The following is a 27,405-nucleotide window of genomic DNA, read 5'->3' on the forward strand; positions in this document are numbered from 1 at the left end:
CCCTCCAACCAGCTTCACTTGCTGCCCTCTTTTTAGTTTGTGGTTCGTTCCCTCCCCCCCCCGCAATTTGGGTCTTGGAATTGCCTCCCAAGTCCCCTACATCCCTCCCCTTTTTCCCCAGGGCCTCCCCCAAGCCTATTGCTCTTGGGGCGCCGTGCATCTAAACTCTTGGCTGCTCGTTCCCCTGTGGGTCTGCTAGCAGTGCTTCGTAAAGGGATCGCAATGTAACTCCGCTGGGCGACCTGTAAGACAAAAAAGAACATTATTCACATACTTTTTATCGGGAGGGTGGGTGGGAAAACGACGCAGCTCTGGCAAGACGGGAAACCGAGGGAGGATGTGTGAGTGCTCACACCAGCACGGGCTTTTATGCCCGGCTTCTCCCCGGTTTCCCGCCCTGCCCCTGAAGCTTTCGCGCCCTGCCGGGGGGGGGCGGGTCCCCTTTTCGTCATCATCCGCCCCCCCGGCGCATTTTTCTTACAGGCCTGGGGGGAGGGGAAGGGCGGCCTGTACCGCCCCCACTAAGGGGCGGCGCCCGCCATGCCTGCTTTCGCTGGCGCGTTCGCCCGCCGTAGCGTGGGCACTCAGCGCCTTGCCTTCCCCCCCCCTTTATCCGTCCCTTTCTTACCCCCCCCCCTCTACTCCTAATCAGTCATACCATGCAAGCAGTAGAAAATTGACACGACACCAGTTTGGGTTGGAAGGTTAACATGCCTCAGCAGCTTTATTTGCATAAAGTCTTGGAGTTATCTTACAGGCGATCCGTAATTCACCGTCACCGATACACTATTCCGAGTGCGGTTACCTAGGGCTCCCCCCCCTCCCCCCCAATCGTACTCGTCCGGTGGACGCCTCGGATTGAGCCCGGCCCTGGCTATCACCCTCTCTCTACCCCGGCCGTAGTTGCAGTCAATTATTTGTGCCCCCCATTTCACCCTGCCCCTTGCTAGGTCTTGTAGCGGGTGCCCGACCCCCCGCACACTTGCCCCGTGTCCTACGGGCTCTAGCTAAAACCGGCAGCCACGCGGTGCCTCGCTAACGTTCAGGTTCCTATACCGGCACCATACTAGTGCCCTTACAATTTCCTATACCGGCACCATACTAGTGCCCTTACAATTTCCTATACCGGCACCATACTAGTGCCCTTACAATTTCCTATACCGGCACCACCACAAGTGCCCTTACATTTTATTTACGTATCCGTATTTGGGCCGGCACCGCCCTCCGATGCCGGCCCCCACTTTCTGCCTGCCTAGTTGGCCGTCGCTTGCGACGTCCATCTAACCTTTTCTTGCCAAACTCTGCTCAGCCCCCCCTACGCCTTCGCGTTGTTCCGGTTATTGGCATCCTAGTCCTACCCCCGCTATGCCAAACCCCCCCCCCAGGTCTCCCTGCTGTGTCCCCGAGCCCCCCAGAAACATCGCAATTCCCTCTCACTCAAGGCGCCCCCCCCCCTCCAACTGCAGCCTTAGCAGGTGTCCTCCCCCCCCTTGGCTGGTGTCATATCTCTTCCTGATTCCCTGTCCCTCGTACTGTCTTCCTTTCCCAACTGTCTCCCCCATTCCCCCGGTCCCCTATGCTGCGCCCCGCCAGGCCCCCTCTTTCCTGTCCTTGCTGGCCCTCCTTGTCCGAGCTCCCCCCGCCCCCGATGCTCCTACCTTTCTTCCTCCAGCTCCCCCCTCTTGCCCCTCCCCCTTCGTGACGACTTACCCCTGCTGTAATTTTTGGTCCCGGTAGCATACCCCCCCGTATTCTCCTCTTGTTCCCCTCCAACCAGCTTCACTTGCTGCCCTCTTTTTAGTTTGTGGTTCGTTCCCTCCCCCCCCCGCAATTTGGGTCTTGGAATTGCCTCCCAAGTCCCCTACATCCCTCCCCTTTTTCCCCAGGGCCTCCCCCAAGCCTATTGCTCTTGGGGCGCCGTGCATCTAAACTCTTGGCTGCTCGTTCCCCTGTGGGTCTGCTAGCAGTGCTTTGTTTCAGGGATTGGCCTGTGATTCCTCCAAGACTCTCTGCTGGCTGCCGGCGGCAGAGAGTTCCCCCCACCCCAGCTTGCTTCCACAGGGCACTCCCTGTATTTTAATGGCTGGCATCCTGGGAGGTGCCCCACCCCCCACTCGGGCCTCTCATACACATCCCGCATTTTTGAAGTGCCGTCATCATTCTAATGACGTCAAAGCAGTGCCCACCTCGGACAGGTGTGTCCCGTCCCCTTCAAAATAACCTGGTACTTTTAAAGTGATGAGGGGATGGCGAATCCAGAATCATCCCCCTGCCTTTCAGAGAACCGCCCATGCGATTATTTGTTTAGCGAGGAATGAGAAGTGGGAGGGGGGGCAACAACAGATCATGCTTGGTAGTGTTATTTGTGCCCTAACCCTTGCCCCCCCACTTCGCTGTGTCAGGATCTGTACCCCTTAATATTATGGCTCCCTTACTCCCCGTTTCCCCAGACCGAGCACCCCCATTCCCCAGCCGCTTTCTGCTCGGGGTGAGTGGACTGGACGCGAATGTGTGGTGCTCCGTGTGGTCTTGCCCCCCGACCACGATGTGTATACGCGTGTATAAATTTCCTATTGCATAGACTCATGTGGCGTTTACTAGCAAACCTTGCCTCACAAAATGAATGCCTGATCGGTGCCCGACCACAGCACGCCGCGCGTTCTTACCTTGCCCAGCGTACCACTTGTAACCATACCCCGAATTACCCCTCCCTTAGTTGACCGTTACCCGAATTACCACTCCCTTCATTGACCTCACATGGTTGGAAACTCACCAAAACTCAGCCTAATGTCATACCTCTCTCTTCCTGCCACGCAGGCACAATCTAGTGTAGTGTCGTCCACTGTTTAAAGCGTGTAATACATTCAACCTATAGTATTGTAGTTCGCCACCGGCCACTCAGGCACACTCTACTGAACATATGCCTAGACGAACGTACTTCTGTCTGCAGGCTCAACAATTCTGCCATTGATGCATGAAGGCCTGATCAATTTGTGATCGTGCTACATGCAGACACCCCCCCCCAGTACTCCTTTACCATGGGCCCGATCTGCCGCATTTCTGCATGAATTGAAGGCATGTTTTCACACTGTTCCCGTGACCTGTCCTTCTCTGCCGCCCTTTTATTCCAGCAATAGGAAGTAGCCACCAGGAAACTACTGCTCCCATAATGCTGTTCAACCACTTTCCGCTCTAAAGAGTGGTATTATATCTTAATACACAACACACATTGACTATATACTGTGAACACTGGTGGACTTGGAACCAAAAGAGGCCCTGGAACTAATGTTCAAAGTGGCCCATATTACACATTTACAGCAAGCCACAACCTTATCCAATGAGAATATGTGAAATTAAGATTAGTGACCTCACAAAACCCGGGGCGCAGGGCCTCCCCAGAGGCCAGGTCACCCGACCGTGTATGGATTGCCACTGCTTTGCAGTGACCAAAACCATTCCGCTCCCAATTTTGTCTGGCAAAGTAGTGTCAAATACAGTATGCAACTCCCTTTATGAGCCCCTAACACCATCCTTGTTTCATCAATTTGTGATCATGCTACAGGCAGACACCCCCCCCCCAGTGCTCCTTTGCCATGGGCCCGATCTGCCGCCCGACCGTGTAGGGATTGCCACTGCTTGGCAGTGACCAAAACCATTTCCACTCCCAATTGTTTTCTGGCGAAGTAGTGTCAAATACAGTATGCAACTCCCTTTATGAGCCCCTAACACCATCTTTGTTTCATCCCATCAGCCGACCAGTAAGGAGACCTGCCTGCCTGAACTGTATTGTTCAGCCATAATACCTGGCAGCTTAGCAGTAAGCCCGCCAAGGTGAAATCGTAAACCCATTGAATTGCAATGACCAAGAAGTCTGAGGCGACAGGCTGCTGCCTGGTCACTATTCTCCTAACAAAACAATCGCTTCATGCACATACATAAAACAAATCAACAATGACTGCCGCACAAGGTTGTGGACCTAAAGAATATAAGCTAACTTGCCCCACCTATGCCCAGCGGCAAACCTTTCCAGTATCCACCCTGCGTTAATGGCAGTTAGAGCAAGTGGCGCGGCAGCCAAGAAAAGAAAATTGTCAGATAAACCATAACCCCCATTTCCTTCCACGTGGCCCGGCGCACAACCGCTAGGGACCCTCGAAACTCCATGTTCCTGCTTATGAGTCCCTATCCTTATATGCACCTTCCTTACCGCATCTCCCCCTCATCCGTGCCTTTGCCGCCCGCCCTGATCTGGTGCTTAAATTAGGGTTATAAATATTCTAGCCTATTGCAGCTGGGTCATGCCTTCCCCTCGCCGCGGTGTGCCCCCTACCCCCCTGTAAGCCTTCCTCCTTGCAAACCCCCCCCCCCCGCCGCTTCCTCCCGCCCTACCCCCGCTCCTCGTGGCCCCCTCGCCGCCGGTATTCGGACCTGGATTAGCGGGCTCCACACTGATGTCAAAAGTAAGCGCTCTGCCCCATGTGCCACTCACCCAGCTCCTGTAATTCTGGCTCGCCGACCAGACCCACGGAGCTGCATCAACAACCGAAAAGGAAGGAAGCCATTTCTTTTTCGTAAAAGGGGGCAGGCTTAAGAGCCTCTGTTGAGAATGTCTAGTGCTCAGCAACCTGACCGGAACCTTAACCATTTGTATAATTCCTGAAAGTTTAGTTGAAACCACATCCCTGCCAACCCGCCCCATGGAGCTGCACCAAACGCCCGAAAGGAAGGAAGCCATCTCCCCCTCGTGAACCAGAAAATTCTTTAGAGCCCCTGTTGAGCATGGATATTGCTCAGTGACCTGCTCCCAACCTGAACCTTTGCGGAATTCCATAAATATTAGTTGAAAACCGCTTTCCCACCCGCCATCTTGTAAAAACTTGTAAAAGCCTACAACTGCCCAACCTTCACACATCTGCACACCAAACCATACCGGCATGACACGATCGCGGTGTGTGGGTTTGCATACATGCAGCACGGCGTTTCCGCCATTTTGTTCCCCAAATTTATTCCCTTCTGCCCCCTTTCCCACCTGTATGCTTTCCTCCTTGCAAACCCCCCCCTTCCCCCGCCGCCTTCCATGTGCATGCTGTTATTGGGACTGTAATGTGGCTGTGGGCCTTCCGGGTGCCATGCAAAAGTTAGCATTTGCCCCGCCGCCGGAAATTAGCCGTCGTGCTATTGACTAAAATGGACGCGGTGCAGCAGTTTCATAAGCGACCCACCCATCTGAGGCCATCACACATGTAGGCACCAGGCAACAACAGCCAACATACTCAACGACAGAAGAGATCCAAGAAGAACGACAGCGGCCCGAAAATCCGCAGAAACAAAGACGTTTCACCGTCAATTCCAAAAAGCCCACCCTCCCAAGAGCCACAGGGGCCCGGCCCCTGCCCTCTCCCGTGCCGAGCACCTCTCAATTTGCATGCTAGAAAAGGACCATCGCGAACCCACAGCTCCACACACACAAGCCCCAACAATTTCCGCCCGCGCCGCCGATATCGGCTCCGCCATTTCGCGCTCCCCCAAATGCATTCCCCTACCGCGGTGTGCCCCCTCCCACCTGTATGCCTTCCTCCCTGCGAACCCCCCCTCCCACGCCCCCTCCTCCCGCCCTACCCAAGCGCCTTCATGGCCCCCACCGTGTGCATGATATTATTGGGACTACTTGTGGTGCTGTGAACCTTCTGGGTGCCCGCGAATGCAAAAGGTGGAGTTTGTCCCGCCGCCGGGATTCGAACCTGCGTTAGCAGGCTCTACACGGATGTCAAAGCGAGCGCTCTGCTCGCTGTGCCACTCGACCAGCTCCTGCAGATTCTGGCTCGCAGACCAGACCAACGGAGCTGCTCCAAACAACCGAAAAGGAAGGAAGCCATCCCCCCTTCGTAAACAAAGAAACACCTAAGAGCCTCTGTTAAGAAGGGATAGTGCTCAGCAACTTGCTCAAAACCTGAACCTTTTGGAGAATTCCTGAAATATTAGTTAAAACCACTTTCCCACCAGCAATCTTATGAACTGCCAATGCCTTCAAATGCCAAACTCACACACACCAAACCATCCACCCACACACACGATCACGGTGTGTGGGCTTGGAATACACGCGGCACGGCGGCTCCGCCATTTTTTAGTTCCCAAATGCATCGCCCTCGCCGCGGTGTGCCCCCCCCCCCACCTGTATGCCTTCCTCCTTGCAAACCCCCCCCCGCCCTACCCCAGCTCCTCATGGCCCCCACCGTGTGCATGATGTTATTGGGACTACAGTGGGGCTGTGAGCCTTCTGGGTGCCCGCGGATGCAAAAGTTAGAATTAGTCCCGCCGCCGGGATTCGAACCTGCGTTAGCAGGCTCTAAACGGATGTCAAAGCGAGCGCTCTGCTCGCTGTGCCACTCGACCAGCTCCTGCACATTCTGGCTCGCAGACCAGACCAAGGGAGCTATACCAACCAGAAATACTATGGGCTTTAAAAATTGGACGCGGCGCGGCTCCTTCATAAAAGCGAGCCACCCATGAGAGGCACACGGACGGACGGCGGCCCTGATGACCTCCCAGCAGTTCGGAGGCCATCGTATAAGAATTAAACGCGGCAAGACATAACAGGCACTATAATGCGGAACGGCATACCCTAACTATAGAAAATGCCCCCCTCCCCCCCAGAACCGGGGCCGACATCGACCCCACTCGCTCCCCCCCATCTCCACAACGCCGCGAACCTATATCCCCAGTGCCTACCTCCAAACGTTTGCTCCTGGAACCGACCGCTGCAGCACCGGGAACTTCCTCGAACTCGTACACTACCTCCTGTACCGACGCGATACCCGTACTCCTTCTGCCGACGCTAGAACGCCACCGTCACCACCTTCGACCCTGTCCCCGACCTCGCGACCACTGCAACGATGCGGATGGCTGCCTGATGCGGAACGAGCGCTGCTCCGACTGGCTGCCCACGACACAAAAACGACGCAGCTCTGGCAAGACGGGAAACCGAGGGAGGATGTGTGAGTGCTCACACCAGCACGGGCTTTTATGCCCGGCTTCTCCCCGGTTTCCCGCCCTGCCCCTGAAGCTTTCGCGCCCTGCCGGGGGGGGGCGGGTCCCCTTTTCGTCATCATCCGCCCCCCCGGCGCATTTTTCTTACAGGCCTGGGGGGAGGGGAAGGGCGGCCTGTACCGCCCCCACTAAGGGGCGGCGCCCGCCATGCCTGCTTTCGCTGGCGCGTTCGCCCGCCGGATTCACTGCTTTGAATATCAGTGCCTCACTGTACGAATATTGGATGAACACTGCTTGGGATTCAGCACCCAGCTGCCCCCGCCTGCCTTTACAGAATGTCTTCATGCGAGGGACATATAGATAGATGGCTTACGCGGTTGCTATGAACTGAAAAATAGATAGCTTGCCCTGCATTATGGGATATCTGATGTGACGGTGTTGCACTGAAGCAAGTCTTGTATGTGTCAGGCACTCTAGTGCACAATTACATGGTTACGCCACAGCCTGTCAACTGTAGATATAACCCCTTGGAGAGAGCCATGGCACAGCTCATGGAAAACCATGCTCAATAATGGCCGCCAATGGCGACATTTCGGATGACTGTGGGATCCGCGATCACAAGAATGGGTGAAGCAGGGTGTGTTTGTTCTCTGTACGTTGCAAAATGAAAGATGTCATGAATCTGACTTTATTGGAAATTCATGTCGTAAAATGTCACATATTACATCTGTGCATTATAAATGCCTGATACCGTTTGCTATATGTGGCATAAAGCAACACCAAACATATATAATAGGCATACTGTGCGTTATCAAGAAGTCTGATCTGTCATGGGTGCTCAGTTCCTGGCCATTCCATGGTTTGGCTACAACTCCCATGAACCTTCACCACTGACAGCAGTTTAGAGTTATTGTGAGTTGCAGTCCTAAACGAGTTTAGGGATCGGCAATATGATGTCAATGTGCACCTGAGATGGGTATATTTTTGATATAATTCATGGATTTAGCCAACAGTTGTACAATCCGTTTTCAGTCGAGTCTGCCTGCAGGCATCGTTTCGCTGTTGTGTATTGTCTTGGAAACCACACAAGCAGACTTTTGATTGCTTCCATTGAATGTACAGAATCCTGCACTGTTTTCAAGGTCCCTGGCAGTTCAGGTATTGGTTTCATTTTGTTTGTATTTTTACAATATATGTTTCCAGATTTGCAGGTCATGGTGTTTCTGCACCATTTTATTACTCATAAGAAGCTGATTCTCAAAAAACAAAATTCACCCTCCTCTGGAATTCTCCCAGGGGCCACCCAAATCCAGAACTGGCAGAAAGAAATGAAGCTCAACAAAGCCACAGCACGCCACCCCGCGGCGCTTTGTGGCTTCGGAGGCACTGTGGAGGGCAACCTCTTTGTCAATGCTCTCATCGCCAAGAAGACTCGCACAACCTGGTACCAGCTCACTCTGCCCAAGACCTTTAACCTAGCAACAGGCTTAAGAAACACTGGACAAGACCTCTTCCTGTCCCGCCGAGATGCCAGCCACGCCCTCCACACGGGTGCTCCACATTGGACCACTGAAACCCACCCAGCATGCAGCAGCCCTTCTCCTCACAAGGCGCAAAGAAATGAGGCCAACGCAACACACAAATCCTGCACTGGGGTGCCCCTAAAACCTACATGACCTGCCGATCCGTGACAGCCAAGCACCCCCTATAGGACAGAAAAAAAGCTACATCTCTGCCAACCAAGGCAACAAAATAGGTCAAGATATCCGAACGCCAAAAATAAAGATCAAAAGGAGAACAATTGGATATTTGCTGACTCGCGTTATCCACAACATGGAAGAACATGCCAAAGTACCTCAGGACAGTGCCCTCCCTCAAACATTTCAGGAAGGAACTGAATACTCTCTCTTCTTGCCAACTGCTGTTTGTGGTACCCTGATAACATGCCCCACCCCCTCTCCTCCCACACCACCTGCACAATCACTGTATCCCCACCTGTAATCTACAGCACTCCATTGTTTCCTAGCTAAGTAGCCCCCCTCTTCTATACATACTTATGCGTGTCTGCATTTCTTCTTCTCTCCCGTGCAGCGCAGGCTCTTTGCTGGGACCATGCTATACATAATGCTGCTCCGTGATGCTTGGTCTTCTGCTGCACTCTACACTGGATGTAGTGGTGCTGCCCCAGGGAAGGAGCAGCTCAATCCACAAACCCCAAGTATGAGACCCCTGAAGCTTTGCAGGTGTATTCTCTGTACTGACTGGTTCCTGGTGGATTGCAGAAGTACCTCAGTGGGTGGAAGGCCAACGCACCACACAGCAGCAAGATGCCTGTTTGCACAGAGACCAGTAACCACATGGCAGACTCGATGACTATGAGCTCTGGTGCACCAACTACCTCAACAGGTCCTGCCTGTGCACAGCCTATTTTGCATAATACAATCACTGCTTCTGGTTTGTGACATGAGTAGATGTCTGCAATAGGTTGTGATAGTTAACTAGTGATCATATTGTACTTCTGGGTCCTGCAACTGTTTGGTTCGCCAGAGGTTTTGGACTACACCTTTCATCAGCCCTAGCCAGCATATTCAATAGTGAGGGATCATGGGAGTCATGGTAAGTACAACACATCTGTAGAGATGCTAGTTTCAGACCCCTGTTGTATATCATAAGGTATCCTGTGTCAAAGCTGCACAATATATGATGTCTGGTGAGATAGCTGTGCCATACAGAATATTTGTGACAACTCTGATTCATAACATGTCTAACAGTGCATGCATACAAAAACATGTCCCACATGGTGATCATACATTAGATGTTTGATTCTATGCATTATAAAATGTCTCATGGCATGATATGACATATTAAGAAGTGTGACTTGAAGACTGTGCATCATAGAATACCCTCATGCTAATGCAAACTCAAAGTGGCTGAAGTTCTAGTCTTGCACAGTAAGGCATCTTCTGGCTGTGTGTGATATAATATCTGATGTTATGGTTATGCAATCTAGGGTTTCTACTATATTGGCCATGTACTTAGAGTTGCGTTATCACAGATCTGCATTCCATAGCTTCAGATACCATCGTTGTTCAGTATAGGGGGTGTGATCTGTTGATTATTACGTAACCATTGGACGTTTGTGGTGGTCATTGTCCTTCATTGGGTATAAGAATATGTTTGTCTTATCTCAGGGTGAGGATATCCTCTGGGATTCAGATTCTCATTCAAACCCTGGACTTCTCGCTCTGGACAAATTGAGATATGGGCCAGAGATGCAGATTCTTCAACCTCTTTCAATTGTGGTCTTTCCTGTGCCTGTTGCATGTAGGTTGACTCACTGTGTACCCTACGGTCTCTTGCAGTTTAAGATCTAGAGTTAAATATCCCCCATTCAATCGACAAGAATGGAACATTTTAGCTCTTTCCTAAATTTGCAATCAAATCTCACAGCCAAAATTAGAATGTGTCAACCCATCAAAGGTGATAGTGTGGTGTTGGAATGATAGGGTGAGCAATAGCTACAACCTAAAAATCAATATTGTGAAAATCCAGAACCAAGCCGGAGCTTTCAGTGCAGTATCTCCTCTGTTCCTCCCAATTCCTTCTCCCGGAGGTGATAGAACAATCACCTTGCCATGCTGGAGCTCCCTGGTGGCATTGCTACGGTGAACTCTAACCCCGAAATGCTGAGCATTCAATGAACTAGTGATGGATACCTCCACCGAATCCTCGCCGGTCCCCAAGTCATTGGTCGCAACACAGGTGTAGAGTCCTTCGGCCCCCCTTCTCACATGGGTGATGACTAGAGTCCTGTTTGGGAAGACCAGGTAGCTGTCTAGTTTGTGGCTGTTAGGGCTCCGGGTCAAGTCCCACTTTTGATATTCCCCATCGGGTGTGAAATCGCAGATCTCTGTCTTCGTGGCTTGGATTTTCCACTTGATGTTTGGGCATGGACTCCCGGTGACATTGCAGTGTAGCATCAGCCTGTGGTCTTCTTGTAGCTCAGTGGTGGGGTGGTAGGAGATTTTGACATATGGAGGCGAGCACTGCAATTTGGGGGTTTTGCCAAAAGGAATGCCTTGAAGTGGTTTGGGGCTAAAGCAAACAATGGAGTCTTGCTCTGCGATAGATATCTTTGTATTGGCGGCCCATTCCTTCAGCCACTGCAGAGGGCACGTACAGTTGAACTGGTTGTCGTGGATTTGCAGATTGGACAGCAGGTCTAAAGAATCGAACGTCCCCTTGAATATGGTTGTCAACCTGTTGTTGTTTATGTGCAAGGACCGTAGACTTTTCAAGCCACTGAAAGCATCTCTCGGAAGGGAGGTCAGCCAGTTGTTGTCTATCTTCAGGTAGATCAAGATGGTGAGACTAGCAAGGTCCTCCCAGGGAAAGTTCCTCACGTGGTTGTGGCTCAGATCCAAGCTCTTCAACTCTGCCAGGACTGCAAATGTTCCCCGTTGGATGCTTTCGATCTCGTTGTGCGCCAGCCAGAGGGACGAGACATGGGGCACCTCTTCGAAGGAGGAGCTCTGCAGAAAGGTGATTGCATTGGCAGAGAGGGTCAGGCTGCTCAGGTTGGAGGGTAGGCCCACCGGGACCAACTGGAAACTGCCATAGGCGCAGTTCGCAGCAGGGGCGGAGTATCTCATGGTGCAAATGCAACCACCTGGGCACCCAAGGGATTCCCTGACGAAGAGGGCAAAGAGGGCCAAGCCTGCTGCCAGTGTCTGCATCATGTTTCCTGTAGGGAATGAAGAAGAACAGTTATCAAGCACTGTTTATTCTATTCAGAACTGAGATTTACAAAACCTCTACAATAATTTGAGGCTGGTTTGAGTTTGTAGACTTGTGCGGCAGAGTTGCTTAAAATTAATAACAGCACATTTGCATGCAGTGCTTCATGCTTGATTCCTCATGCTTCTAAGAGCTGTCAACACAGGTGTTCTTACTACCCCATGTATTAGTACTCTGAGTATCGCCCTTGGAGGGATGAGAGGCTGAGTTGGCCCTGCTGGATTGTAACCTGTATCTTGCAGGCTGTTTGCAGATGTCTGCATCGAGCCTTTGCTATATTACTGGTAGTAGTCCCAAAGCTCAGAGACACCGAGTAGCACAGATGGAGATCCTTTTTTGGTATCTTTTGTGGCAACCCACTGTGGAAAAGTGGTACTACTAAAACAAGGCCATAGTTACTTTGTCTCGCCATATATTGGGTTTCTCCTCGCTCTGTCGGGATTGCCTAGTCTCTCAGAGGCTGATATTCCACTTCGCCGTTCTCGATACCGACAGTCTCTATTTGGTTTCTCAATGCCTTCCAGAGTCTCACAATTCCTACTTCCTCTCAGGTTCACGAACCTTCAGGCTCATTACTTGTCTAGCATCAATTATTTTCCCGGGTTCTCAGCATTTATCAAGATTAAGGGCTTTCCTCATTATCACAGCAGTTCAGTCTCAGGTTCCTCTCTAAATCTCAACAGCACCTCTCTGCCGATTATATTTGTTTCAAGGTTCTCAGCACTCCAGGTTCTAGGTCCTTTCTAGACTTTGTAAAACCATGGCTCTGCCTCTCTGCATCGGTGGGCTTCTCAGAGCCCATGCCATGCTCTAGGGAATTTCTAGAACTCTCAACATCCCTCTGAGTTTCTAGTGGTCATTCAGACTTCTCAACATCATCCTCAGGTTCTAGCTGTCATTTAGACTTCTCAGCACCCCACTCAGATTTTTCTGGCAGATACTCACAATCCCTCTAAAACCCTAAGCACATTCTAAAACATTGTAATGACCAGGTTGGGATCTTGACATGTTTCAGACTTCTCAGTGCCTCCGTCAGATGCTAGGAACCTATTAAGGCTAATCAGTAACTCTTTCAGGGTACTCTCAGTTTCTGGGCACTTCTACATATTCTCAGGATGTTCTTCCAACATCTGCCTCCCTATCACAGACGTTTGCTGGAAGCCTGAGGCAGTCTCCTTCAGCCTCTCATTACAGCAGTTTGAGGCTTCCTCATCCAGCTCCAGACAACTCCCTGTTTCCCAGCAATCTTGCTCTTCATATACCCTCCTCCTCTTGATCCCTGATTAGTAGGTAGCTTCTCACCTCTTTCTCCTGAATTCTATTGGATTTGGCCGCTTTAGAATGGCCCATTGTTGCATCATGTGGTGCTTTATGGCTGCTCTTACTTGACTGGGGAAGGGAAGCCATCTTGGATTTTGTCAGCTACCCTTTGTGGTAGCCACCAGGTGGAGCTACAATGTTGTTGAAACATTTCTCCTGGTAAAGTCCCGAGCTTTACATCTTCTGAAAGCTGTGAGACCTGAAAGGAGAGCTGCAGACACCTAACAGATCCGAGATTCCAAATAGACTGGAGTAGCATGGAAGATCACTATTTATTTAAATAGATAAAGAATAAGTGGGAGTGTTTATATCTGTGTGTGTGGTCTCATGACCATATGTCTATGTGTGCGTACCAATGAGCTAGCTTGGTTCGATAGAGATGGTGGAAGTAGTGGGAAGCTGTGGTTCTTGGTATCAGTACTGTAGAGGCATACATATTCCCAAGTATTGACAACATACTGTAGTCTTCTGCTGCAGGCGGAGCAACACTGCTGGAGTCTTGCCTCGGCCTAATGATTGTAGTGCTCAGAGCTTTGCTTCTGGGATCTTCCTTAAACCTGGCTATTGCAGTCAACAGAGTTGAGCAGCTTAAGCTTATCTTCAAACCAGCAGCTGTGGCATGCATGGAGCTATACTGATCAGTGTCAGTATTTTAAGGGTGTCGAAGGAGGAGATTGAGACAAAGGTGGCATGTTTTTGGTTACAGACTTTTATTATGCCCCTGCTATCCCTAACTTCTAAGAAGGATTCCCCTGCCTAAAAATCAATACTAAAAGGGTCTGTCAGAATGTCCATCAAAGAATAAACACCCTGTGACAAAACCTACTTCTATCCCTCACACTATAATAATAATTAATAATAATTCTTTAATGTGGTATAGATTGAAAATAAATTCAAACTTTACACATATTGCAATTTACAGTTTAGAAAACATTATACTCAAATCATAAATATACAGAAATATACAAAAACATGAATCAATACCAAATATAAAAACAACTAAAAAGGAACAGTTAAACAGTTTTCCTTGTACTATTTACACAAGATCATAAATGAGTATATTACACATGCCAACTTGTGTCTAAGTTGGAATTGAAATGAGTATATTTAAAACATAGCCAATTTCTGTCTCAAATAAAGTGCTCTATGAGTTCCTTGATCTCCTCACTATTACAGTAGTTCCAGTCCACGGGCCAGGCCAAGTTCGACCTGTTGCCAGATATTATAAAGTGCAATGAATAAGTGCATATTGCAGGTGTTAGTGCAATAGAGCCAGAATGACATTTCGCATATGGTTGCAGGATCATGCACGAATGCACCCAAATAACGTAAAATTGTGTCCTTCAGTATCTGGCATTCAGTTAGAAGATGTCTGGCTGTCTCTAGGCATTCTGAGGATTTACAAAGACGGCATATACGCTCGTCAGCCGGGATGTTCTCCCATGCTCCTCTAGTATGCAAAGTAGGCAATTGCTCTAATCGAAACAGGATGATGAAGCGTCTAAGTCTTCTAGAGGGGCAGAGGTATAGGTGGGCTTGAGCTTTCATGAAATTATACAATCTATATTTCACAAAAAGATAGGTCTTAAGGCTACTTATATGTGAAAAATGTTCAACCCAATCCCAGAGGTACACTTTTTTTCCTAATGCGTTTAAGATTTCCTTGGTGACAGTTGCCCCTCTATGTGTCCATCCAATATCTATGAAAAATGTAGTCATATCTTTATGAAGGGGCGAAGTGGTATATTTTTTGGTCACCTCCTGATAAATCACAGTTAATAAGGGGTTAGTTGAGCCACCTATCATCTTGAGGTAGAACCCTGCTCTTTTCCTCAATACCATTGCTTTCAGAGAGGGGAGGCCCAATTCAAGTCTAATCAGGGCCATCGGTACCCCCGGGGGTAACCCCAATATCCGTCCCCAGAGCGTGCCCTCCAGCACTTGCAGCCACGCAAGGTCTAATGTGTGCAGTGACTCAAGGCCATAGATGATCATGGGGGCAAACACTTGAATGTAAAGGTGGCGCGTCCCCCAGAGGGTAAAACCACCATGCTTATTTGTGAAAGAGGAAATTAATGAGGTGACTGCATAGCCCTAGTGATTCGACCCTGTCTACAGAGTGAATAATCGCCAAGGGGCTCAATTTCGACTCCTAAATAAAGATATGATGGAGCATAGGATATAAGATTTTTATGCACTGTCAAATTCACTTGCGATACTCTTCTTCTAGTGAATCTAAGCACCTTCGTCTTGTCCAAGTCAAGCCATTTATCCTGGCATAGTCCCACTGGGTCCCATTGGGTAGAAGCGGAACGCCTCAGACCACCTATGGTATTGTCAAAGACAACCAGGTCGTCCGCGTTTGCTAATACAGCACACGATACTTCACCTATTTTAGGAGGGCAATTATCAACCTCGGCTAACAATGCAGGAATGTCGTACACATAGAGATTATATATGAAGGGTGCTGTGACGCAGCCCTGCTTTACCCCCCTATCTTGGATCACATTTCGGGTCATGTTTCCTTCCTGATTTAATCTAAGGCGCGCCGTAGTGTTTTGATGGAGTAATCTAAGATAGTATAATAGACCTGACGGACATCCCAATTTCTCTAGCTTGGTCCATAGGCTCGATCGAGGGATGGAGTCAAATGCAGCCTTAAAATCGATGTAAAGGGCGTACAACGGGGGATGCTCCCTACTAAGCGCCCGTTTATGGAGTGTGTCCATGACCAAAAGGTTATGTGAGGTGGAAAAGTCCCGCCTGAAACCGCATTGAAATCTGCTGAGTATTTTGGAATTTTCTACCCATTTCTGCATCTCACTAAGCAATAGTGAGGCAAAATGTTTACCTGAAATATCAAGCATGGATAGAAGCCTATAATTATTAGGGTCAGTACGGCTTCCTTTTTTTAATACAGGAATGAGAATGGTTGTTTGCCAGGACTGTGGAATTATCCCCTGCGCTAGAACCTTATTGAAGAGTAGGGAGAACAGATCAGCCCAAAATAGAGGATGGCTCTTAATCGCTACGTTAGCTAGCCCGTTAGGGCCAGGGGCTCTGGAGGACTTGAGGGCAACTATTTTATTCAGTATTGCCTCTGTTGAGACATCGAAAGGCAGATGGGTAGGGGCCTTCTCAGAAAATCTGCTCATAGTTTCCACTCCTCCTGAGTTTTGGCTGAGTAAACCTTTTTCCCATATCTCCTCACTTATTGGATTAATTAAGGGGCCTTTGACCTTCTCTCTGTTCTCATTTAGGAGTGACCAAATGCCACGGGAATTTCTAGAGCAAATAGTTTGTACCAGCCGCTGATATCTGATGTTTTTCTCTGTGATCTTAATGTTCTTAATATCAGCTCTATATCGGTTTTTGATTTTTCTAGATTTCTCGCGGTACAGGGCTCCAGGAAAGTTCATAGATTTCAGACCTCGGATCTCCATTCTTAACCCTCTCTTGGCATCCCTAATTTCCCTGTTAAATGGAAGTATAACATCCCCAGTTTTTAGCATATGTCCCTTGTTGGCCGTGGCATGCTGACCTGAGAATCCGGATATCCAATCTTCAATTTCATTTACCGTCATAAGTTTGAAGTCACAGAAGCCTTGAACTAAAATAGGTTCAAGAGCTTCAGTAGCCAATCTTATGTTCTTCTCAGACCACACTATTCTAGATCTTGCACAGTTGGCTTGGATGCTACCCATGTTCAGAGGAGGGGAGGTTGCAATAGGAATGCAGAGTGTGCACTGCAGCGATGCATGGTCGCTCCATTCGTTAGGCTTAACGGACATGTCGACTACTCTAGTCTGCATCTCGGGGCACATGAATATGTAATCTAATGTGCTAGATGATGATCCATTAGACCAAGTGTGTTTCCCCGGCCGGTCTCCAAAGGTTCTGTAGCAGTTGCGGAATGGATTCTAGGAGAGACTTCAGAACTTGCTGTATTTCGACCAGAGCAGGATTTTCCCCTCCCCCAGATTTAAGCACAATAGCCGCAGGAGCTGTTGTCATAGTGTCCTCTGGCTCGGCCGAAGGGACCTTCTCCAGCGGGTCCACATCAATATCAATGTCCACTGCTATCAAATCATCTTTGTATTTTCTGATCAGTTGTGCCGTAGTCGGAAAAATGCAATGTATGGCAGAGACATTGGGGTTAGGGCCCGCCAGGGGTTCAATGACTAGAAAATCCCCAGATTTTAAGACCCGAAGTTGAGGTATATGATATAGTCTTGCTAGTAACTCCGAGCGTGCTAACCAGGGATTTTTGTCACTGGGGTACAAGTTCTTGATGAAGCAGATACGATTCGTATTTATGTCCTTCACTGTCCTCCTCTGGTTCGATGATAAGGGCTCGGCAGGTTCATCTAACACCTGTATCTCAGGGACGTGCTCTGGCTGTTTATGCATACTGGATTCCAGATCAGACTCAGAAAACATCATAGAGACTTCAATTAAGTCCACTCCAGTGGGCTTCTCTTCGGGTACCGGCCAGTCTGTTAAAGGGCCTTTTGCCATTGCCGCCCGTTGGGCTGCTCTCATCAGTCTTTTCCTGGCCTTTTTTGAACGGGTCTCTGGTGCCGGTTTAGGTCCTGCTATAGGCGGTTGGGCACATATTGCAGTTGACTTATTTTTCTGTGCCTTTTTTGCCAATCTGCGTTGTTTCCGTGTGGGAGGGGACCAAGGGCTATGCTCCCGCTCTTGATCATCTGCTTCCACGGGGGTTACCTCAATTATGCTATTTTTGTTAGGTACATGTTGCACCTCGCCCTCCTCCATAACTGCTTCCTGCTCGTCAATCTCATCAGCTATATGTAAAGCATCAGATAGATTCGTTTCTGCCTCTTCTCGAGGGAGATCCTTAGGACCTAATGCCATAGTGATGGAATTCGTGTTGGCCAGGATACATCCCGACATCTGTAGAAGTATCTAAATTGCAGAGCAGCCACCGATGATTGCAGCTCAATTATCTGTAATGAGCTTGGGTGTGGTTCGATATTATCTTCCATCTCATTGTTCGGTTCATCCTCCATCGACACCATTACCAGATTTGGAGAAGCAGATAAGCGTCCACTGCTTCCCACAGCATTATGCTCCCCTGAGACACTATTCATGCTGTTTTCTTTTAAAGGTGTTATACCACTAGATGTCCTCTGGGGAGTTTGAGCCTGGATCCCTCTCTGTATAGTCAGACAGAGGTCTAAGAGGGAATTATTGTCTATGTCATCGAAATTGGAGGTATTTAAGGAGATGCCGCCGCTATGTATCGGTGTGGCCGTTTCCTCGATTACAGTGGAATTAGTGGCCGGGGGAGGATTCACAGGAAAAAACTCAGTTATGGCCCCTTGTGCCACCGGCGGATCATATTTGGCATTCTTTTTAGGTTTACCCCCTTTCTTATGGGACTCCTTAAATTCCTTTATGGGTTGAGACTTATTTTTACGTAGATTATATATCGAGTGGGGAGCTCTTCTTCCCCGCTGCATATCTGCGTTGTCTCACTTCAATTAAAAAAAAAATGTGTCCAGAGGGTGCAGGTCAGTCCAGGCAGGTGTGGTAATAAAGGCTGGTGTTGATGTGCAGAAATAATTTTCCCCTTGTTCTGCACTGGTGAGATGAATAGATTTCCCACCTTTTTCTGGGACCCCCCCTTGCCAGTATAGTGAACCAGGGAGCTTGCAAGCCCGGATCAAAGGCCGCAGCCTGCAGTCTCCGGAAGATGCTCTCAGGTTCCCCTTCTTCTCAGGGTCCACTCCAACTTACTTCTGAGGCAATAAATCGTGCTAGCTTAGCAGAACCCCCGCCAGCTCAAATGGCCAGGCCAGCGAAGGATGTACTTATTCCCAGCGCCACGGCCACACTTCTGAGGGACTCACCTCCCCTTCTGCTCCCTGCCCCCCTCCTCCTATTAAGGGGAGAAGCCCACCGGGATAGAGGGACCGAGTGAGTACTCACTCTCAGGCTTGCTCTTAAAATGGGTACTACTGAAACCTATCCAGACCGTGCCCACTTCTTTCAGGGGGGCTCCTTTCAACCAAGGTGCCAGTCACCCGGTACCACAGCAACTAGCCACAAACTGAGACCGGGTAGGCAGCAGGGAGCCGCAGGCAGCCACAGGGAGCTGCCGCGCCGTGCTGCGCAATGTTAAAGCAGCAAAAGAAATTCTGCGGCTCAGCGCGGCGCGGCTAAGCTTCCTCATTCTTCCGTGCCTCCTTGGCTCTCACCTGAGCACTCCAATGTAAGCTTTCGCCTTGGTCTTCGCCTTCGCCCGCGAGAATTCCCTCGCTCGCTCGCTCGGATCGAAAGTCAGATTCTGAATCTAAGAATCTGAGGAAAGGACCCACGGGCGTGGATAAGCATGTCAAGCCGCACCTCTCACTCCAACAGACTTCCCACAGAGGCCGCCTCCGACACTTTCGGAAATCTATAAACCTAAAGAGTAAACTAACACAACGTTTCTTCTTTTAGGATAGTGTGTCCTTTCTCCCATTTCAGGATTTTTACTCAAAATGTGTTCATTCAAACATAATCACCAGGGGGGAATGACTCCCTTCCCCTGATTTGCAAGTTTAAAAACAATGTCCATACAATGTTCTCTCTAGGAGAATGCCTTCCTTCTCCTTGTGTGATTCTGTCCAATTCCCAAAAGAACCAGGGAAATGGCTCCCTTCACCTGGTATGTCTTGACATAGTGCCCGAAAAGGCCAGTGGGAATGACTCCCTTCCCTGATGTCACCAATTCACATTTATCTCGGGACCAAGAGAATGCCTCCCTGTCTTGGTCTGCTCTTGATACACCGACACCAGGGGGAATGACTCCCTTCCATTGGCGTCTCTCTGCTTCTGCTTTATTACCAGAACAACTCCTTTCTCCTGGAATCCCTTGATAGTCGGAGCTTTCAGATTGATATATATTTTGCCTTTGTAACTTGTTTTAATGTCTCTTTGTTGAGGTCCCAGAACCTTCTTCTATCACCAGTGGTTTCCTCTTCCCCACGTATTACGAAGGACATGGTCCCAGACTCTTCCCTCGTGGCCAGTTGGCTCTTCTTCCCCACTGGGATTGTGGACATGGTCCCAGACCTGTCCCTGGTGGCCAGTGGACTTATTTCTGCCATTGGCTTCAAGGCAACTCCCTCTGATGTTTGCTTGGTTTCGCTTTGGCCACAGACCCTAATCTTGCTTGTGTTCCAAACCCTTTCTTTCTTCGTCTCTCCATCAGGCCCCCGTGGTTTACTCTCCTGCCAAATACTGCCATGTAGAGGATTACTCGTATCATCAAGTTCAGTTAACTTGCACTCAGTATTCCCAATTAACTTGTATTTACTTTCAGGTTTTATGCCCCTACTGGTTCCAGCATTACACCTGTTACCTCTGCTGGCTTCGGGATTCTCTGACAGTTTTTCTGGGGGTCTTGCTTCGTCCACGAGCATTGCAGAGGCCTTCCTTGTCTCTGTGCCTCCAGCTCCAGGTTCTCTGTTCATTGTGCCGGTGGGGTAGGTGCTGTTGCAGGGCCATGCGGTCGACCTTTTCCAGGTCGCGCCACCGCTTCTCAGCCTCCAGCCACATTCCTGACCAGCTCCACAAAACCGGGCAAAGAATTCTCGCTGCCTGCTTTTTGTCTACAGCAGACAGCAGATGACTGCTTCCTGCTTCCCGCTTCCCCTTGAGCGTTCTCAGCTCCACCTTTGATTCTCCCGGCCTGGACTGTCTCCCGTGCTTCTTTCCTTCTCGGCTGTCCCACATCCAGGACAGTTCTCTCTGTCACTGAGTCCGTCTTCTGTTTTAACATTGAGGGTTGACTTTTGTTTTTTGGATGATCTTCTTCGTCTCAGTTGATCACAGATCAATACTGATCTGTGGCAGTATACAGTGCTATGCGGGAGTCGTTCCTCAGTCCAGCTCTGGCAATGTGCAGAGGACAGCTGCTAGAAATGTTCCTCAGCCCAGCATAAGGAGGGCACTGACCTGAGGTTCTGCTGTCTTCCTTAAGCTGTTTACTAGCCTCATTCTAGCTGCAACGCTCATCATGGCACACAGGACCGGGGTGGATTATAAGGCAATGCCCATAGGGACAGCCAATAAGGCCCATATGAGCAACCTTTAAGGGCCAGTGTAATGACTTGGTGCACTGTGCGTCTAGCAGTTCTGATCAATGCTTCTGCTCCCATGCGTGTCCATAAGGTACCACACAGGTACCAATCAAACTATTTTTCAGAAACCCATATTTTGATACATTGAGGGGCCACTTTTTTGGTACCCAGGGATATCTGTTTGTCCTCGTACACCTCATCATTTCCTTGCATTTCAAAACACACCTTCAACTTTCTTTTAGTGTAAATTATCTGAGATTTGTTACTTGTGTATTTAAGCCTGGCAGATAGCTGAAGCCCAATATGCTCGCCTTGGGAACAGGACGATACTGTGTGCCATGGATGTGACACACACCGCTCCGGCTGATTTAGCCCTTAATCCTCCCAACGTCGATAAATGGAGTACCACGAGTAGGCAATAGCAGTGACACCAATCCTTAGTGCTTAGAATCTAGAGGAATCCTGCATGAAGCGCTATATAAATCACCAGATTATTATTAGTATTAATGTACACTTTACATAATCGATTCCACAGTTGTCATTTCAGTTTGTGCAAATTTTGTACAAACCATATTTTGCATGCCTCTTGTCTAATTGAGTCTGTCAGGGTGGAGACCGGTTAAGCACCCATTTGGACTTGCCTGAGGCCCACTGTCAAGCCAGATCCATTTGAGGGCAGGGCAAGTCAGGGAAGTCCAGGCTTGCAACACTGGCAGAAGATAGGGAGGCATGGCTAGTGGAGCTGCCAGACTATGAGCCACCTTCCCTATGTGCCTATGCTGATCTATGACCACACACTCAAAATATTAGAGTACACCACAGAAATAAAAGAGTACACCGCAAAGGGGCTCTCTACAGCCATCTCCACCCTGTTCATTAGTATCAAATGACAATTAAGTGTGTAGTGTGGTTAGAATGATCAGTATTATATATCAGTGCAAGGCAAATAGTCCTTTGTTCTACTTAAATTATAAAAGTCCTCATTTTATTCTAAAATAGGTACAGCAACTTGAGCAATTAAATAAACATGTTCTCTTGTCCCAGCAATATTGCTTCTATGTGATTTTATCAAAAAGAATTAATCAAAGTAGGAACCATCCATTTTTCTTACTGCTCGATTTTGCGCCAATTATATGTGGGGGAGGCCGCCTGCAGCCCTCCATATTCTCCCTACATTATATATTTGCCTAGACCCACCCCGCAACTTTATCTGATGCAAAATCCGATTAATTCTCCTTCGATGAATTCTACTGCGTCAAAAACTCCTGTTACCATCAAAATTCACTAACCTACCACAAAGAAATTTACGACTAGGTGTACCAAATGACGGCAAGGCAACCATCTCTCTTGTTCTGACAGCATAGCCGCTGGAGTTATGTTATTTTGGAATTGTAAAGTGCACCTCTGTCATTTACACAACAGCATGGTGCTGAAGACCTACCTCTGTGATAGCTGAATTGGTAAACTGTGGTGTAATGTAATGGCGTATAACAGAGTAGTACGTGAGGGGACGTCTTGGAAGGGAGTCAGACTCCTCCTCGTCCTCCCATCACATTCCAGTTGAACTTTGTGGGATGGCGGGCCGAGCAGGCGGTTAGAATGGAACCCTGTAGACCGGGAGTCTGCCGCCTGTTGCTCTACAGATGTTAAGGAATAGAACTCCCATGATCATTCTCCATTAACTATGCTGGGGAAGACTGATGGGAGTTGTAGTCCAAAACATCAGGGGAGCCAAAGGTTATAGAGCCCTGCTATAGACAACCTCGGTCTCCTACCAGTTTGGGTTTGTTGAGATAATGTAGCTCTGTCTGATTCCTGTCTGGTGGTTCTGGACATAGGGTTAGGGTACCTGCAGTTTATACATACGAGTGGCATTGTGTGTGTCTGTCGTTGGGGGGGAGGGTGTGTCAGAGGGTAATCTTTTTGGTGACAATTAGCAATTCCAACCTCTATGTTAGAGTATGCCTCTATGTTGGCCATGAGTCGCAGTGTTTTAGTAGAGGTGGTTGTGTGCCTTTTGTTCCCTCCTAATTGTATGGGCTTTGTTGGTTAAGTGTGGGCATGCGAGTAATACTGTTGTCCAGTCTCTTTGGCTCTTTGACCTTTGATATCTATCTAAAGGGGTTAGTTGTAGGACATTGTGATCATCTGTCAACCAAAGAACAATGTGCATAAGGTTGGGGCCAGCATTCCTGATCTTTCGCTCTGGTCTTCCCACGTCTCTAAAAACATTATACACACTCAATGTGTATACATCGACATGATCACAGAGACCACCCAACCTGACTGCGGAGGGAAACCGGCCCCTTCAGAGTGCTATTCAGCAGAACATTTGCCAGATGCTTAGCACAGTGCTCCAGCCACATTTATAAATCCCACCAGACCATACTACTTGCCTTGATAAAGACTCTTGTGGGGTTGAAACACGTTGCAGCACCTTGAGCAGTAATAAAGACTGAAATAAAAACTAACCAAAAAACATGAGTGATCCTTAATTTTTGGGATCCCACAAATAACCACAAGGTTTATTTCAAGCTCAGATACGAATTGCCAGTTTCCTCTGATTCCCACCACAACCCCATACACTCAATGTTCTATCTGCAAAAATCAAACCCCGCTCACAAAGTATGCCCAGGCGTTTAGGGAGCTGGGAAGCCCATAGCCACAATCAAGGATCTCCAGCAGGGACTTGAGTGAGTCAAAGTTCAAAGAAGGGTCCTTTTAGATTGTGGTAGGAACCGTGCCCAACTCTGGTCTATATGGGACAGATGGAGGAATACTGCATCCTGATTGACAACCAACGTCTGGATGATACCCTTAAGCACGACGTGCAAATCACAACGTGGGCGCTATGCCGCCTCTGACGTCATGCGCTCTCCAGGGAGGAGTTTCATTCATATGGAAAATAAAAGGCTGTAAATTCAGCGGCTCGCAGCGTTGCAACTTTGTTGCCCAGACACTTGTTATTTTCTCTCATGTACTTTCGTTTACCTTGGGTCTCCTGTTCCCCTTCTCTCTGCCGATTCGCTCTGGCGCTCAATTCCTGCTTCTCTTGTGAGACGCCTTAACTTAGCTGGCGGTTCTGTTTTCAGCTGTTATTGCCACTACTTTGCACCTCTCCAGCGTTTGCTGCTTGTTTGCTCCCTACAACTCGGCTCCAATCCATCTTGCTGCATCAGTGCAGACCTCAATCTTCCGGCACCAGGATCGTTATTGCAGCTACCAGGTTTGTTCCCCTCTTGTAGGGTTTTTCCTTGGATCTGGCCTTTCTGGGGTCCATCACGCCTGTTCCCATTAGGAAGTCCTGGCCTCTAGGAAGGACAGGCCCTATCTCACAGCACCAAGACTACCATAAAGGCACAGGTGAGAGAAAAACCTGAAAGAATGACAGCGAAAGCAAAGGGAGAATGCCTAGCACAGGGGTAGAATGGGAAGTCCAGCATCAATGCAATCTCAGATGTGTAGCATCTGACATCTCTTACTAGAAAGCTCAACTCCAGAGGAAGGAAAATAATGATCCTTTCTGCAAGGCTTTGCAACTCATGATACAGATATGTAACCAGGCAAATTAGGGCTCTACTCTTAGTCCTCACTATTGCCCGGGCCATAGTTGAGTCGAGACTGGATTATTGTAATTCACTTTATGCCGGGGTGTCTGCGACAAATCAACTTAAAGGGCACCAGTGGTCCAGGGATGAATATCGGTTTCTAAACCATCAATCAGCCCCACACCTCTTGTACACCAGAAGGTTTCAGAACAGATTGGAAACACAAGCAAATTTTAAACCCCTAGTCCAATTTTGGTAACGTGGACGGAATAGCAGGATTACCTCTGCAAGGTCATGGATCGTTGGTCAGTTGCAACACAGCAAAAATACAATTATTACCGAACAATTAAAAGGGACTGTCCAGTCAAGCTTGTATGAAAATATCTACATTATTAATATCACAACACACAGCTCTCGCATACTACAACATCCAACCCACCTTGTAAAGGAATGCAGTGGACAGTGTCAAAGAAGGAAAAGGGATACACTCTGGATACTGACAGGTGGGTAGTTGGTATAGTAATTAATCGCAATGGTTCAAGGATACTTGGTATCAACACAAAGGGAGCAATGGGTCATAAAATGTCCCTACGGGCCTTCAGAGAAGGACCAGGGGGACAGAGCCACAGTGTACCTTGTATTCTAGGAGTTCTCACTGTTCTTCAGCGTCCAGTGCATTTCAGAGCACTGTGCAGCTCCTGCGACAGAGACAAAATGGGAGACAGCTGCGGGTATCTGGCGTCGGGCATTTTTGCGAGCAAGCCTGGACAGACGGCTGCAGGTTGGTCTACACAGCGACTCATGGTCAGAAATCTTTGTCTGTGTGCTCGTCGGCATGTCTGAAGCACTGGTTGAGGCGTCTCGGACAGCTTTAGCAGCTACAGCATAACAACAGTCAGCGGTGCAGTCGGTTGCAGCTCGAGGGGCTCGATTGGCTCTAACATGTCTTTTAAAGCAGACATCAGTAGCTGCTTGTCGATGCATTCCTCCTAGCTTCTTCACTGGGCTTGTGTTGCCCTTTAAGGCAGACGTCCCAAAGCCGAGGAGAGTGTGGCAGGCAGCTGCCTTTTCCTTGGTCTTGTTCAGAGACTCTCTGGCACGTCCCACCTAGGAACTTGCGCAGAGCCTAGCAGGGCACGCTGCGTGCTCGCTGAGTACAGGTCCTGGAGCTGCTAGAGGGACCTCTGGATTTGGTGTCTCCCTCTGTTCCCTGCAAGATGTTTAAGGAAGGGATCTTGCTTCCCTCTTTGGAAATTCTGGCCTTCCTTCACTGGTGGAAGATGTAAAGAAGACGGTGCCATCAGCCAGGGTCCAATGCCGAGTTCTTCCTTCTGCTTCTAGTGAAGCCTTCGGATGATCTGCCAAAAGAGGGGCTCAGTCCTCTTTTAAAGCCAAATGGGCCACAGTAATTGTTGTAGGCTAAGCCACAATTCAGTAATGGTGTGCATCCAATGATCTCTGCCTCAACGCCAGGAAGACTGAGATTCTTCGCATTGGGATCCCTGCTCCGCTTTCCCTCTCGCACTCTGGCTGCCCTCCTTGGGCCCTCAACCAATTCCCTCCTCGGAGGCTAAAAACCTTGGGGTCATCTTCGACTCCACTCTCTCCTTCTCTCCTCACATCACAGACTTTGCCAAGAAGGCCCACTTACAGATGCACCTCCTGAGAGGTATTCTATGTTTTATCACCTTCCCTAAGATGCTCACTGTCTCCAGAGCTATGGTTCTCTCCAGGCTGGACTACTGCAACAGCCTCTTTCTCAATCTGCCTAACTCTACTCTTTGCCCCCTTCAACTAATCCAGAGCAGCACTGCAACAAGACTTATCCTTGGCCTCAAGCTCAGGGACCGCATCTCTCCAGCCCTGGAAATCTCTGCACTTGCTGCTGGTGGCTGCCAGGATCAAGTTCAAGCCCTTTGTATCAAACCACAAGGCTGTCTGTGGCTGGGGCCCACACTACATCCAACTCTCTCTGCCTAAATACCTTCCTTCTAGAGCCCTTCGCTCAGCTACCTCGAACTCTCTGAGGGTCAGACGCTTCTCCAAGCAGAGAGTGGGGGGTAGATCTCTTTCCTCTGCAGGTGCCTCCGTCTGGAACGGCCTCCCTGCACCGGTCCACCTGAAGTTCTGGAAGATGCTCAAGACCTTCCTTTTCTCTTCTGCCTTTTCTCTCTCCCTCTTCCTTGCTAACCTTCCTGTGTGCCTTACCCCGACTGGCTGCCAGGTACCCTCAGAGTCTTACAGGATACCAGGCCCCTCCATGACCAGTTTTCCTGCACTACCGTCAGCCCTACCGCGCACTTAGGGGCTGTAACTAACTCCTACTGCCCTGCCTTCCATGCACTTACCCAGAGCTGTGCTGCCCTGGCTGCACTCACTCAAATTCATGGCGCCCTGACAGCACTTCCCCCGCCCTCTCCCCTGCACTTCCCCCTCTCTCTTTCCCCTTGCACTTTTGCTATAGCAATCGCACGTTCCGAATGACACAAAGCCTAGTAGGATTGTTTGTCCTGTCTTGCATCTGCCACCCTGCCCCCTTTCTAGGTCTTGTGGCACCTAGAAACACTTGTGTACAGGCACGTTATAAATACCAAATCATATCATATCATACCTTAATGAACCAATCCTGGGTCCCCACCAACAATTTCCTGTATGTGTGA

The 27,405-nt window shown here is 49.1% G+C and overlaps 1 protein-coding gene across 1 annotated transcript in view; it reads right to left on the minus strand.

Annotated features, from left to right (window-relative positions):
• Positions 1–6,690: 6,690 nt before the first annotated feature.
• Positions 6,691–27,405, minus strand: part of ISLR (immunoglobulin superfamily containing leucine rich repeat) — a 59,989-nt gene continuing 39,274 nt past the window's right edge. Inside the window, exon 2 of the mRNA XM_069624591.1 lies at positions 6,691–11,731. Coding sequence (XP_069480692.1) covers positions 10,506–11,726 — 1,221 coding nt within the window. The 5' untranslated portion in view covers positions 11,727–11,731 and the 3' untranslated portion in view covers positions 6,691–10,505. The remainder of the gene's footprint in view (positions 11,732–27,405) is intronic.

The sequence above is a fragment of the Ambystoma mexicanum genome, chromosome 11 (genome assembly GCF_040938575.1).
Source record: "Ambystoma mexicanum isolate Mex_15411 chromosome 11, UKY_AmexF1_1, whole genome shotgun sequence".
NCBI classification, from domain to species: Eukaryota; Metazoa; Chordata; class Amphibia; order Caudata; family Ambystomatidae; genus Ambystoma; species Ambystoma mexicanum.